At 56.4% G+C, this 12,696-nt stretch overlaps 1 protein-coding gene across 1 annotated transcript; it reads right to left on the bottom strand.

The window, feature by feature from the left end:
* Positions 1-550: 550 nt before the first annotated feature.
* On the bottom strand, positions 551-5,746 carry PRSS22 (serine protease 22). The gene is made up of 6 exons (XM_057749919.1): positions 5,596-5,746; positions 4,963-4,989; positions 4,430-4,601; positions 3,931-4,208; positions 1,656-1,813; positions 551-1,048 (listed from the first exon to the last, which is right to left on the bottom strand). The coding sequence occupies exons 1-6, from the start codon at positions 5,675-5,677 to the stop codon at positions 788-790; spliced, it is 978 nt and encodes a 325-aa protein (XP_057605902.1). The 5' UTR covers positions 5,678-5,746; the 3' UTR covers positions 551-787.
* Between the last annotated feature and the right edge of the window lie 6,950 nt (positions 5,747-12,696).

Genomic DNA, 12,696 nt, shown 5'->3' with positions numbered 1-12,696 from the left:
GGTGGCCCAGGACTCGGCTCTCAGCCCCACCCCGTGGTGCAAGGTGACTCAAGCCCCCGCAGAGACCTGCTGTCTCGTTTTGCTCCTTCGTTCAGGGGGAGGATTCAGTGAGTCATTCCATGAGTCAGCCCCTGGGGAGCCCTGGCTGCCTCAGCCCAAACCTGAGACACCCACCTTTAAGAGGAGGGACGAGGGGGGCACCCCACACTCATGTGTGTGTGTGTTGCGGGGGGGCACGTGGTTCTCCTAGCCAGCCCTGTTTTGGAAATTCAACAGGCAGGTTGGGGGCCTATCTGGCCCTGCAGGCCCCAATGCCCACCTTTAATGTGGTAGAACTGTGCCTCCCAGGTTGCTGGGCCTCCTGTCTCCTCTCAATTTGGCCTCCCTGGTCGGAGGGGGTTAAGAAAGGACAGTGCAAAGGTCAGAGGTCAGGATGTTGAATCCTAGGTGGGCAGGACACCTGGGTCCCTGGCCAGCCCCCATTTTAACCCCAAATGGACCCCAGCTTCCTAGTGTCCCCACACCCAAGGGAAAAAACAGGAACTGGGGAATAAATAATTTATTGAAATTGGAGGAATAAATAAGATATGTGGGCGGGGTTACAAATAACTGTAAAAACCATTAACACGTATATACACAGGCACTCAGGGCCTCGGGGGTGGGGCCTGAGCCTAGGGACGGGGCGGGGCCTCCCCGCGGAGGCGATCCGGCGCCGGCACGCGGGCGCCCCCCAGAGGTAGACGGCTTATTTACAACAAAGGAAAGCGCAGGTGGTCTCCCGAGATCCCTAATTCCCGCCGCCCGCGGCTGCCCTGCGGGGGCGCCGCAACCTCAGAGCCCGGCCTCCGCGCCGTGCGGGCCTGCTCGCCTGCGAGTGCCCGCGGAGCTGCACCCCTTGCACGATGCGCTGCACCCAGGAGCGGTGGGCGGCCAGGCTGATGTAGACGCCGGGCCGGTTGCGCTCCGCACAGCCCTCGCCCCAGCTGATGACGCCCGCCAGCAGCCAGGTGCCCGTGACCTGGCACATCAGGGGGCCTCCGGAGTCACCCTGCGGAGAGGAGGGAAGCTTAGGGACCCCCAGGGCAAGGGGCGAGCAGAGCCCTGGACCTGCGCCCGACGGTTCCCTTCTCCATTTCTGCGACCTGCAGGCCGCAGCACCCCCTATCTACGCCACCAGGGCCAGGAGCTCGGGGAAGGACACACTTCCCAGGCTCGCTTCCAGTGAGAAGCACTTTGTGCTAGACCTTCTCCCGCACAGCCCTGGAGGCAAGGAGGGAGGATTGTGACCTGCTTCACAGATGAGGAAAGCGAGGCTCAGAAAGAAGAAAAGTGTGCCAGCCTGGGTGTGGGCCCTTGCACCGTCCAGCCATGCTCTGCCACAGTGAGGGAGCTGGAGCTGTCTCTGGGGGCCAGGACTGTGGCATCCCCTCAGGAGGATGCCTTCTCCCTGAGAGTGGGGTCAGGCACACCCGAGGTGCTCAGAATGTTTGATGTATGAACAAATACATGAACAGCTGAGCCAGGCTTGGGCCGGGTTCTGGAGGCATATATCTAGGGGGACTGCCAGGTCACAGCCGACTCTGGGAGGAGGCCCAGGGAGGGAAGGGGTGATGGAGCTCAGTAGGGCAGGGCTGGGAAGGAGGTGGGGTGCTCACCAGACAGGCATCCCGCTCCCCCTCTAGGTAGCCGGCACACAGCATGTCCTCGGTGATGGCACCCTGCCCCGCGCCCCGCCAGTACAGGCGGCTGCAGACTGACGAGTCGATGATGGGAACCTTCAGCTTCTGGAGGGTCTGAGGGTGGCGCAGGGGCACTGGGAGCAGAGAGGAGAGAGTCAGGCTTGGGAGGCTCTCCTGGTGGCCTCCTCAATTCCCTCCTCAGTTCCCTCAGCCACATTTCTCAAAGGTCAAATGGATCAACTCGGGTCTCCCATGATGCCTACAGGAAACCCAAATTCCAGGACTCCACTCTGGACCTGCTGAATCCCACATGAACGTGCAGCCTGAAACTCTGAATCTGTAATGAGATCTCTGATGCCCATGAAAAGGTTCCAACCATTGGTCCAGGTTTGTCCCGTCTCAGGAGCTACTTTATCCAGAGCAGGGACTGCTACAGACTAATGGCCACTCAGTGTTGAATGTTAACAGGACTTGAGGGACCCCCCCCCCATCCTTTAGGGGGATTGTAGACCCTAGGGTTGGTCTGTAGACCTCCCCCCAGTTCATAAATCCATCTCTTACAGGAGCCCCTAAGAATGACCATGGGGAGGCTGGCTGAAACTTCAGAGTCGGTGGGATCCCCAGACACCCAAACTGGTGCCATTTCTCAATTCTTCTGGAATCTGGTTAAAGTCCCATTTTCTTACATTTTGTCCTTTCTCAGTCTCTCTCTTTTCTCTCTCTCTCTACACACACACACACACACACACGTGAGTCAAAAATTATCCACACTCCAATTATATTAAAATTTCTGTTGGCCACACTGTCTTATCAGCACTTTCTGTTCAAGGCTACTGTCTCCCCAGTCACTGCTGTGCAGGTGTAACCGTGTTATATCAGTTCATTTGTAACTGCAGTGAGAGCAAAAATGGATGCCCCGTTTGTGATTTGCACGAAAGAAGAGCAGCGTGCAGTGATTTGTTTTTTGTGGTCTGAGGATATGCGTATCCACACACTTTTGCCCACACTCTCAACATTCTGCAAAACCTTTGTTTTTAGGTGTTAAAGTATCCTCCCTATAGTTCTGATCTTGCGCCATTGGACTTTCACCTGTTTGGTCCCCTGAAAGCAGTCCTACAAGGATGAAGATTCACTTCTGATGAAGAAGTGAAGACAGAAGTGCATTTGTGGCTCGCAGCTCAGCCTAAAACATTTTTTAATGAGGGACTGTGAAAGCTTGTTGACAGATGGACAAAGTGTATTGAAAAGCAAGGAGGGGACTTCCCTGATGGTGCAGTGGTTAAGAATCCCCTGCCAAGGCAGGGGACACGGGTTCAATCCCTGGTCTGGGAAGATCCCACGTGCTGCAGAGCAACTAAGCCCATGCATCACAACTACTGAGCCTGCACTTTAGAGCCCGTGAGCCACAACTATCGAGCCCATGTGCCACAACCAGTGAAGTCATGCTCTGCAACAAGAGAAGCCACCACAATGAGAAGCCCGAGTACCACAACAAAGAGAAGCCCCCGCTTGCCACAACTGGAGAAATCCCATGTGCAGCAACAAAGACCCAACCCAGCCAATAAATAAATAAATAAATAAATATTTTGAAAAAAGAAAGAAAAGCAAGGAGATTATGTTGAAAAATGATGTGTTTGTCTTTTCTAAAAGTTAATTAAAATAAATGCTACAGAGTGCAGATAATTTTGACTCACCCTCGTGTGCGTGTGTGTGTATGTGCATGTGTATGTGCGTGTGTGTGTATCACTGCTTCTCTGCCTCTTACTTTATCTAATCTGCTTTATGTTTCTATATGAGGTTTTCCAAACCTGCAGACTTGGTTTGTCAATTATATTTTATCATAGAAACTTCATTTTCTCCTGGGAATTTTGCCTGCAATTGTGTCATGATGCCACCAGGGGGCGCATATTCCTGATTTGGAATCTTAGGGCTGTTTTCATATTCACCGAGTTCAGCTTGGCCCCATAGAAACCTTCTCTTAGCCATTCCTTTATCACTTAACAGCTTGGGTGATCTGGCCGCTTTGCCTCAGAACACAGCCAAAGGTACCTTTTAACTAGAAATGATCTAAAATTGTCCACCTAGGCTTCTGTGTTATCACATCTCTGGGTCACAGCCTGTCATTTCTTCTCTCTGGGTCATGCTCTGCCTCTGGCCTCTATCCTTTGCTGCCCATGGCACCTGTATCTCCCAGTGTCCGCCACCCTCTGTTCCCACCCACCTCCACCCCCTGGTGGGTAAGAAGCCGCACCTCCATCGTGGATACTCCCCCAGCCAGCAATCCAGCAGTTGGTGTCTGGAGAGAGATGGACGGAGGAGTCGGGCAGGCAGATGGGCAGGACGCGTTCAGAGAACTGGATGGCGTGCTCCAGGCGCACCAAGGCGATGTCAGCACGGGCGCCTTCCTTCCAGGAGTACTTGGGGTGGGGCTGCACCCAGGCAATTCCCACCTCCTGGGACCTCGGGCCAGGGTTCCCCAGCTGCCAGGCCCCCAGCAGCACAGAGAACTGGGCTGGCTTGTTCAGATTGCTGGAAGGCAGAGGGGAACCACTGGGTAGCCAGGAAGGGTCTGGGAAGGGTTTCTGGGGAACAGCTTGCATATGAAGGCCCCTAGACAGCAAAAGAGGCTTCTGGGCAGAAGCAGGGACTCTCCTGAGGGACCCCAGACTGGACTGAGACCTGAAAGTGGGGCTGGGTGGGCAGCCCAGGGCCTGGGGAATCGAGTGGAGGGGACCGGCTGGCGTACGTACCCCTTGAAGCAGTGGGCGGCCGTGAGCACCCAGTGGCTGGTGAGCAGGGAGCCTGCGCAGTGGTGGGTGCCGTTCTTCCGGATGCTCACGACCCAGGGCCACTCGGCATCAGTGCTGTCCTCACCACCCACGATCCGGTTCAGCTGCTGGGGCTTCCCACAGGCTGGGGGGCCTGGTGGAGGAGGGGCCGGTGTGTCAAACCCTCCTGGCACAATCCTCCTCCCTTCCAGCTCTGCTTCCCCACCTCCAGCACTTAGGCCTGCCAGGCCCTTCCACCCTTTGCCCCCCCCTCTGGCTGGGCACTCGGTCCTCTAGTCCTGTTACCTTCTCGGGCCGCTCCCCCCCTCCAGCCCTCTCTCCTCCACGGCCCGACTCTTTGGGCCTCCTTTTCCACCTGCCCTTTCTCTCCAGTTCAAACCCTCTCTTGCCCCACTGCCCACTTCTGACCTGTCCCCCACAGACAGACACACAGACACTGCCCTGCCCTTCAGGCTTCCTCCCTCCCCCATTCCCTGAGGGCAGCTCTGACTCACCAGCCGTCCTGGCAGCAGCTAGGGTGGCTAAGGGCAAGAGAAAGAAAGGGTCAGTCCAGTGGAGGGGAGCCCGGATGCCCAGTGGCTCAGTCCCCGGGGCCTTTCAGGCCACCCCGGGCGGGGCATTTCCTGGAGCTTGGACAGGGTGGACAGAAACCTCAGGCCCTCGCTGTGAGCTGTGGCCTTGACCTCCCTGCAGCTTCCTGTCCAGACTGTGCCTGGGCTCCATCCGGCCTGCCTGGGGGTGAGGGGCCAGCTCCTGGGGCATCTCACTGAAGGTGAGAGCGAGAACCCCCGCTCCCAGGCCAGAGGTCTGGATGCTGCCGCCCAGCAGTGGACCGTGCAGACCCAAGAGACAGGAGGGGGATGCAGAGGGCAAATAACAAGCAGAGCTGAGCGCACTGAGCGCCGATGGCGCTAAGCCCTGTGCCAGGGTGTTTCATGTGCTCCTCACAGCCATGGAGGAAACTAAGGCTCAGAACCAGCAAATAATGAAAGAGAGAGAGGGGAAGAGAGAGAGGACAAAACAACAGATGAGAGGGAGAGGAGGGATTCGGGCAGGACCAAGAGGCAAGACGGCTGGGTGGACAGTGGGGGGAAGGGCAGAGGGGGCAACAGGCCCTCGGGACTCACCTGGAGCTGCCAGAAGCAGCAGGGAGGTTACGATCCAGAGGCAGCTCCCCCCCAGGGTGGGGAGCGTTGTGAGAACCACCATGGCCGCTGCCGACAGGAATGTTTGGGTTCCCTGCAAGCCGCCCTAGGTTTTATCCTGGGAGGCGGAATGTCGTCGGACCAGTCCCCGGAGTGAGTGGCTCAGTCCCTGCCACCCCGGGCTGTCGGTCACAGGGAGGGGGTGGGGCTTTGGGGAGGAAGTAAGCCATTAAGGGGATAGGTGGGGGGGGGGGCTCTAGCTGGGACCCTACCTCGGGCCTGCATCCAGGGACTCAGGGCTCAGGATCCGGGCTCTGGAGGGGCAGGCTAGGGAAACTGGGCCCTCAGGTTTAGGCTGGGCCTTGACCTTGACGGGGGATGCAGAGTAGAGAAAGGCCCCCAAGCTTGAAAGGGAGGGGGTCTGGGTGGGGAAGGAAGGTTCTCAGACCCTGGGGCCTGGGAAGCTCAGGTGTGGGCTGCTGGGGAGGCCCCGGGGCCTTGGGTGGGTGGGGGCTAGCCAGGGGCTGCCCAGAGGCTTGGTAACGGCTCCTGTGACTCAGTGGGAGACCTGGCCCAGCCTGGGGCTCCAGGATCCCGTTAAGCCACTTCCCAGAAGGCGTGAATCAGGCCCCCAGTGACCACACATCCCGGGGCCACCTTCCTGTGGGCCTGTCACTTGGCAGCCTAAAGACTCATCTCTCACCTGGACTCCCAGGAAGCCCCAGGCGGGGCAGCCAGGTGCCCGGGTAGCTGTGACTGATGCGGCTGCCTGGGGAGGGCTGGGATGCTGAGTCCCCACATCCCACCTCAGGCCCTGTGCTCCTGGGACCACCCCCCGGACTCCTCCTTGGGGTCAAAGAGCTGCTGGGTGATGCTTGAGGGGGAAGCCCAGGTAGGGGTGTTAGACATGAGGTGTTCCCCTGAGGAGCCTGCCCACATGATCCTAGAGCCCCCACCCTGTAGCTGGGTCTTCTCTGACTCAGCGCCTCGCACTCCAGACACTCGCACCCCGAGCAGGAGGAGGCAGGCTTCTTCTGAGACAGACTGTGTATCTTTGTCCTTCAATCATTGGATCAACAAACCTTGCGCTGGCCTTCACTCTGCCTGGGGAGGGGCATGGATATTACAGCAGTTATGGGGTGCTTACTGAGCCAGACGCCACCTCATTCAATCTGCAACGTCCCTTATTATTATTCCCATTCGGCAGATGAGCAAACTGAGGCCACTTAGGGAGGTTAGTGACTTACCCAAGGTCCCCCAGCTGGTTTGCGGAGGAGCCCAGATATGAACCCCAATTCTGGAGAAGGGGCGACCGGACTCGAAGCCCTGAGGGAGCCCAGTCCAGCAGATAGATGGTGACCCCCCCCACCGCCCAGGGTCAGAAGTGCTGGTGGGTGGGAGCCCAGGGGAGGCACCTGAGGCGGGTGGGGTGGGGAGGGTAACAGCAAGGGCTGCCCAGAAAGGAGGACTTCAAAAGGGAGGCTGAAGGAAAGGCTGGAGTTGACCCTGCAGAGGCTGGGGATGAAAACCAGTGGTGGGGGGGAAGCCCGAGGTTGGAGAGAAGGAGTGAGTGCCCAGTGGGTGAGTCGGGACACTGGGAGGGGTTGCTGTGTGGCTCCTCGGCGGGCAGACCACCCGCCACAGCTTCTCCCGAGCCCCATAGCTTAGCCAACACACATTCTGTCCCCAGAGGCTGCCTGGGGGTGGACTCCCCTCGTGCCGCCCACCTCCTCGGGCTGTTAGGGGTTCCAAGAGTCTGCGAGACTCCCCTGGAGATCGTCAATACAGAAAAGCATCATCAGTGTGTTTCACTGACCCCTGCTTGGGCTGGGGGGACAGGAGGCAACTTGGGATTAAACCTCAGGCCAGAGGTGCCCTGCTGCTGCGTGGAGGACCTAAAGACAAGGCAAGGGTGGGGAGACTGCAGGGAAACAGAGTGGCCAAGGTGAAGGGCATCTCTGGTGGGGCCCCAGCGGCAGCCCAGCTGAGCAGAAATGCCCTGGGGCGGTGGGGGGGCGCTCCCCCTCCCCCACCCACTCTCTGTCCTGGGCCTGCCTCTGCGCCCCATGGCTGGCCTTGCCCCTCATGCTCCCCCAACCCACTCCCTTCCTGAAGCTAAGGCGGCTGGACTCCCCACAAGCTCACCCCACAAGCATTTATCGGGCACCTGCTCTATGTCCTGTGCTGGGTACCAGGACACAATGGTGAATGAGACTCAGGTCCTATCCTCAGGAGGCACACATCTCCCCGGGGGTGGGAGGCAGGTGAGCAAGTAATGACAACAAGGGGTCATGGGGGGATAGGCACAGAGGCCTGGAAGGGCGTAGGAGTGTTGGAAAGGTGGGGGCAGTGGCCATGGACCCTGGATGGCCCTCCCGAGGCTGGGTGCTGTGCGCTGCCGCTCCCAGAGGGGAGGGACCGTGAGGAGCCTCCCCATGGATTCTCGGGATCTGGGTTGGTACCTGGTGCACACTGGGTCTCCATGGATGTTTGTTGAATGAATAAACAAGTGAGGAAGAGGTGAGTCTGGAGAATTTCACTGGGGACCGACTGCTCCAACTTCCTGCCTCTCTAGGTGCTCTCTGTTCCAGCCTTTCCTGCCATTCATGTGATTTGGATCACTTCCCAGGTGACCCAAGGGACAGGCATGTGCCCCAAGATGTTGCTGTCCTCAAGATGGGGTGGCCAGGAAGATGGCCCCAAGGGAAAGGACCTGGGAAGAACCAGAGGAAGTCCAGAAAAGCCAGTGGAGACTTCCTGGCGTAGGTCCTGGAAAAGGGCCCCACAGACCAGCTCCCCAGTTCCCAAGGAGTGGAGACTGGCATGATTCAACATTCATTCAAACAGAATATTCATTGAGGAATTTCCCTGGTGGCACAGTGGTTAAGAATCTGCCTGCCGGGCTTCCTAGGTGGCGCAGTGGTTGAGAATCCTCCTGCCAATGCAGGGGACACGGGTTCTATCCCTGCTCTGGGAAGATCCCACATGCCGCGGAGCAACTAAGCCTGTGCGCCACAACTATTGAGCCTGAGCTTTAGAGCCCTTGAGCCACAACTATTGAGCCCATGTGCTGCAACTACTGAAGCCCACGTGCCTAGAGCCCATGCTCCGCAACAAGAGAAGCCATGGCAATGAGGAGCCTGCACACCGCAACTAAAAAGAAAGCCTGCGCACAGCAAAAAAAGACCCAGCACAGCCAATAAAATAAATTAATTAAAAAAAAAAAAAGAATCTGCCTGCCAATGCAGGGGACATGGGTTCGATCCCTGGTCTGGGAAGATCCCACATGCCGTGGAGCAACTAAGACTGTGAGCCACAGCTACTGAACCCACACACCTAGAGCCCGTGCTCCGCAACAAAAGAAGCCACCTCACTGAGAAGCACGTTCACTGCAACGAAGAGTAGCCCCCACCTGCCGCAACTAGAGAAAGCCCACACACAGCAAAGAAGACCCAATGCAGCCAAAAGAAAAGAGAGAATATTCATTGAGTGTCCACCTTTCGTCGGACCCACGCCAGGCATCATGGCCAGGCATCTCTTTGCCGGGGCAGGAGATGGATGGGGTGCCCACCCTGCTGCCCACTCTCCATGTTCCTGCCAGGCCATCTCAGGGCCACTGATGAATGTGCAGGGGGGTGGGGATGACAGATGGGCTGCAGAGGCCTCACAGGGCACAGGAGCTGGAGCCGCCAATGCTTGATCCAGAGAAGTGATTCACACCCTGCTTCCCCCAGAATCTCGGATGTGGGCACCAGATATCTGACCAGGGGTATCCGTTCATTATCCCATCAAATCTACCGAGCACCTACAGCAATACGGCTGTGAACAAACCAAAAACAATCCTGCCCTCATGGCAGGGACGCCGGGAGAAACAGAGTAAACAACATAAGTAAATCATTTGGTCTAACAGATGATAAAATCTCTGGGGAAAACCAAAGCCGGAAGGGACTCTGGGGTGGGGTGGGGATGGGTGCGGGTAGAAGGGGAGCAGGAGGTGGGGGGAGGGCGGTGGGGAGGTGCTGCAATCTTAAACCAGGAGCCCAGGGCAGTGCAAACCTCAAGCGGAGACTTGCAGGAGAGGGGCAGAGGCGGTGCGGTCAGAGACCATTCCAACTGCAAGAAGAGCAAAGTCAGAGGTTCTGGTGGATAGAACTGGAGGATTCCAGGGGCAAAGAAGAGGCACAGGAGCTAAGGGGACCTGGCCCAGCCACCTTGCCTCCCTGTGGAGGTGACACTGAGCCTGGATCCACAGGATGAGTTGGGGACACTAGAACAGATGGGGAGTGAGATCCAGGGTGAGGGGCCAACCAGCTCAGGGCACAGGGTGCCCCAGGCAGAGGCCATCAGACCACCAGGGTCCTCACAGGCCCAGCCATGTAAGGGAGGCTTGGCTTAAGGGCAGGAGGCTGCAGACAGAAAGCCAGCAAAGAGTGATGACCGCGGGCCCTGCTCTCTCTCTCCTGGGGCTCATTTTCATGTGGGTCTGGCCCTGGCTTGGAGGCTGCCAGCTGTTTTCTGTAAGGAGAGGTTGGATATCTGAGCTGGCAAGCCGCTTGGCTCTGAGACCAGTGCTTCAAACCAGGGATGGAATCCAGCTCTCCAGTGGGTTCGGTCAGACATGCACTGTTGTGTTTGTTTTTTAAATTGGGCAAATCCACACTAAAAAAAAAAAAAATCTGGGGGCTTCCCTGTTGGTCCAGTGGTTAAGACTCCATGATTCCAATGCAAGGGGCATGGGTTTGGTCCCTGGTTGGGGAATTAAGAGCCCATATGCCATGCAGTGTGGCCAAAAAAAAAAAATTCTGAATTTTGACTAATGCTGCTGTGAACACAAGCGTACAAGTGTTTGTCTGAGTCGCTGCTCAGATGTTTGCACATCCATGTTCACAGTAGCATTATTCACAGCAGTCAAAAAGGTGAAACAGCCCAGTGTCCACTGGTGGATAAGTGGATAAACAACATGCGGGCCATGACGTATAAAAGGAATGAAGCACTGACACAGGCTACAATATGGATGGACCTTGAGGACGTTATGCTGAGTGAAATAAGCCAGACACAAAAGGACAAATACTGTATGATTCCACCTATATGAGGTCCCTAGAGCAGTTAAATTCATAGCAACAGAAAGTAGAGGGTGGGTGCCAGGGGCTGGGGGAGGGGGATCAGAGTTAGTGTTTAATGGGTAAGGAGTTTGAGAAGATGAGAGAGTTCTGGAGACGGATGGTGGTGATGGTTGCACGGCACTGTGAATGTGCGTAATGCCATTGGACTGTACACTTAAAGATGGTTAAGATGGTAACTCTTATGTACAATTCACTACAACTAAAACACAGAAAAATAAATCCGAATGTCAACCTTTTCAGGAACCTCAGAAGCTGTGGCCACACTGGGCCCTGCTTGGCTGAGAAGCCTGATTCCAGCCCAGCCCCACCCACCCACCTGCACTCTGTGGTACTGGCCAGGGCACTGCATCTTTGGGCATTTCCTGCGCTCGGAGGGCAGGGCCTGGAACAGAACAGATGCTCCATCCCCACCAGGTGACTCAAGTAAGCTCCCAGAGAAAGCAGAGCACTCCAAAGGAGCCAGGGACACAGCAGCTGCTTCTTCCAACCTGGCCTCAGGTTATCCATCTGTGCAGAGGGCCTGTCAAGACCTCCATGCTGGTCATGACTGCTCAGGTGAAGAGCTGGCGGCTGCACCGGGCTGAGCAGTGACTGAGCAATGGCCGGGCTGTGCTATCTGCAGGCAAGTTTTCCCAGGGCACTAACAGTCTTGAGGAACCTGGCCTGGCTGGTCTCGGGTACACTGCTCACTGGCAGGCTTTTTGTTACCTTCCCAAGGGGATGTCCTTCCTTCCATTTAACCACACTCCTGAACAGTCCTGGGAGCTCAGCTGTCACTTGAGGCTCCCTGCCTCTTGGAGATTGGGGTGTGACTTGGCTCCAACCCCATCCCAGGGCCCGGGTCCCATTCAGAGTCTCACCACAGCTCCTATGGCCCCAGACCTCACATTTCCTCTGCCTCTGCCCAGGCTCCTCAAGGCCCTCTCGGTTCCGCTCACCCAGTCCTGGCCCCAGAGCTCTGTTTCTTCTTTCCACAAGAAACCCAGCCTTACACTGGTGCATACTGAATCCTTTCCCCATCTTCAGGGTCTCCCACCCTCGGTCATGTGGTCCAGGCACTCCCCACTCCCACCTGAAATTCTGGGAAATAAAATTTTCTTCATCTTATAACAGCACACTGCCTGTCCTCAACATTTCCTTAAAGTGGAAGTTGAGCATCTCACTCCTTGCCCAGCTTTCCTTTCTGTAGTCTCAGGGGTCCTTTCTCCCTAGTTCCTTCCTCAACCCCATACTTTCTAAATGCAGAACCCCCCACCCCCACCCCACTCCACCCCCACACCACTGTCTGACTCTTTGAATGCTGGACATCCAGGGTCTAGGTGTTAATGGTGTGACTCTATGTATCTTCACTCTGGTTAACGTCTTCCTGGAATATAGAGCATTGTTCATTCTTGTGGTCCACTAAGACCTTCAGCACTTTTTTTAAAAACTGCACTTATACTTGTTCCTCCATTCCTTAGCAGTCCATCTCTTTCTCTATGGCACGTCTCTATGTCAGCTTCCTCCAGAATTTTCTTTCCTTGGCTTAGAGCATTCTCCTAGGTTTTCTTCACAACCTACTCCTTCTTCAGAAAAGTTGGCTGTACACCAGAATTCTTAGGGCATGTTTTCCCCATTGACTCCTGTTGTTCTGGAAAAATATCCCACCAGCCTGGCTGGGAATCTACCGGGAGGAAGGTGGCCAGTCGTCCCACAGAAACGTCATTGGAAAGGTCTCCTTTCCTCCATGACTAGGAGTGCTCTTCACCAATCAAGCACATGGCTCTTCCTTCTACCCAGGACCAACCAGAATGACTTTCACTGCAACACAGAAATCAGCCTGGAAGGACTGCACTTCCTCTGCACCAGGAAACAGATGGGGGAGCTCCAGACTGGGAAAGGCTGAGCCCAGACTGAGCGTGATGGGAAGAGTTGAGCTGGGAAGGACAGAGGGAGTGGGCATGCGGGCAAGCTGCCTCAC

Source organism: Hippopotamus amphibius, chromosome 9, assembly GCF_030028045.1.
Source record: "Hippopotamus amphibius kiboko isolate mHipAmp2 chromosome 9, mHipAmp2.hap2, whole genome shotgun sequence".
Taxonomy (NCBI): domain Eukaryota; kingdom Metazoa; phylum Chordata; class Mammalia; order Artiodactyla; family Hippopotamidae; genus Hippopotamus; species Hippopotamus amphibius.
The sequence above is the reverse complement of the archived record's forward strand: the minus strand, read 5'-3'. Positions and strand labels throughout refer to the sequence as shown.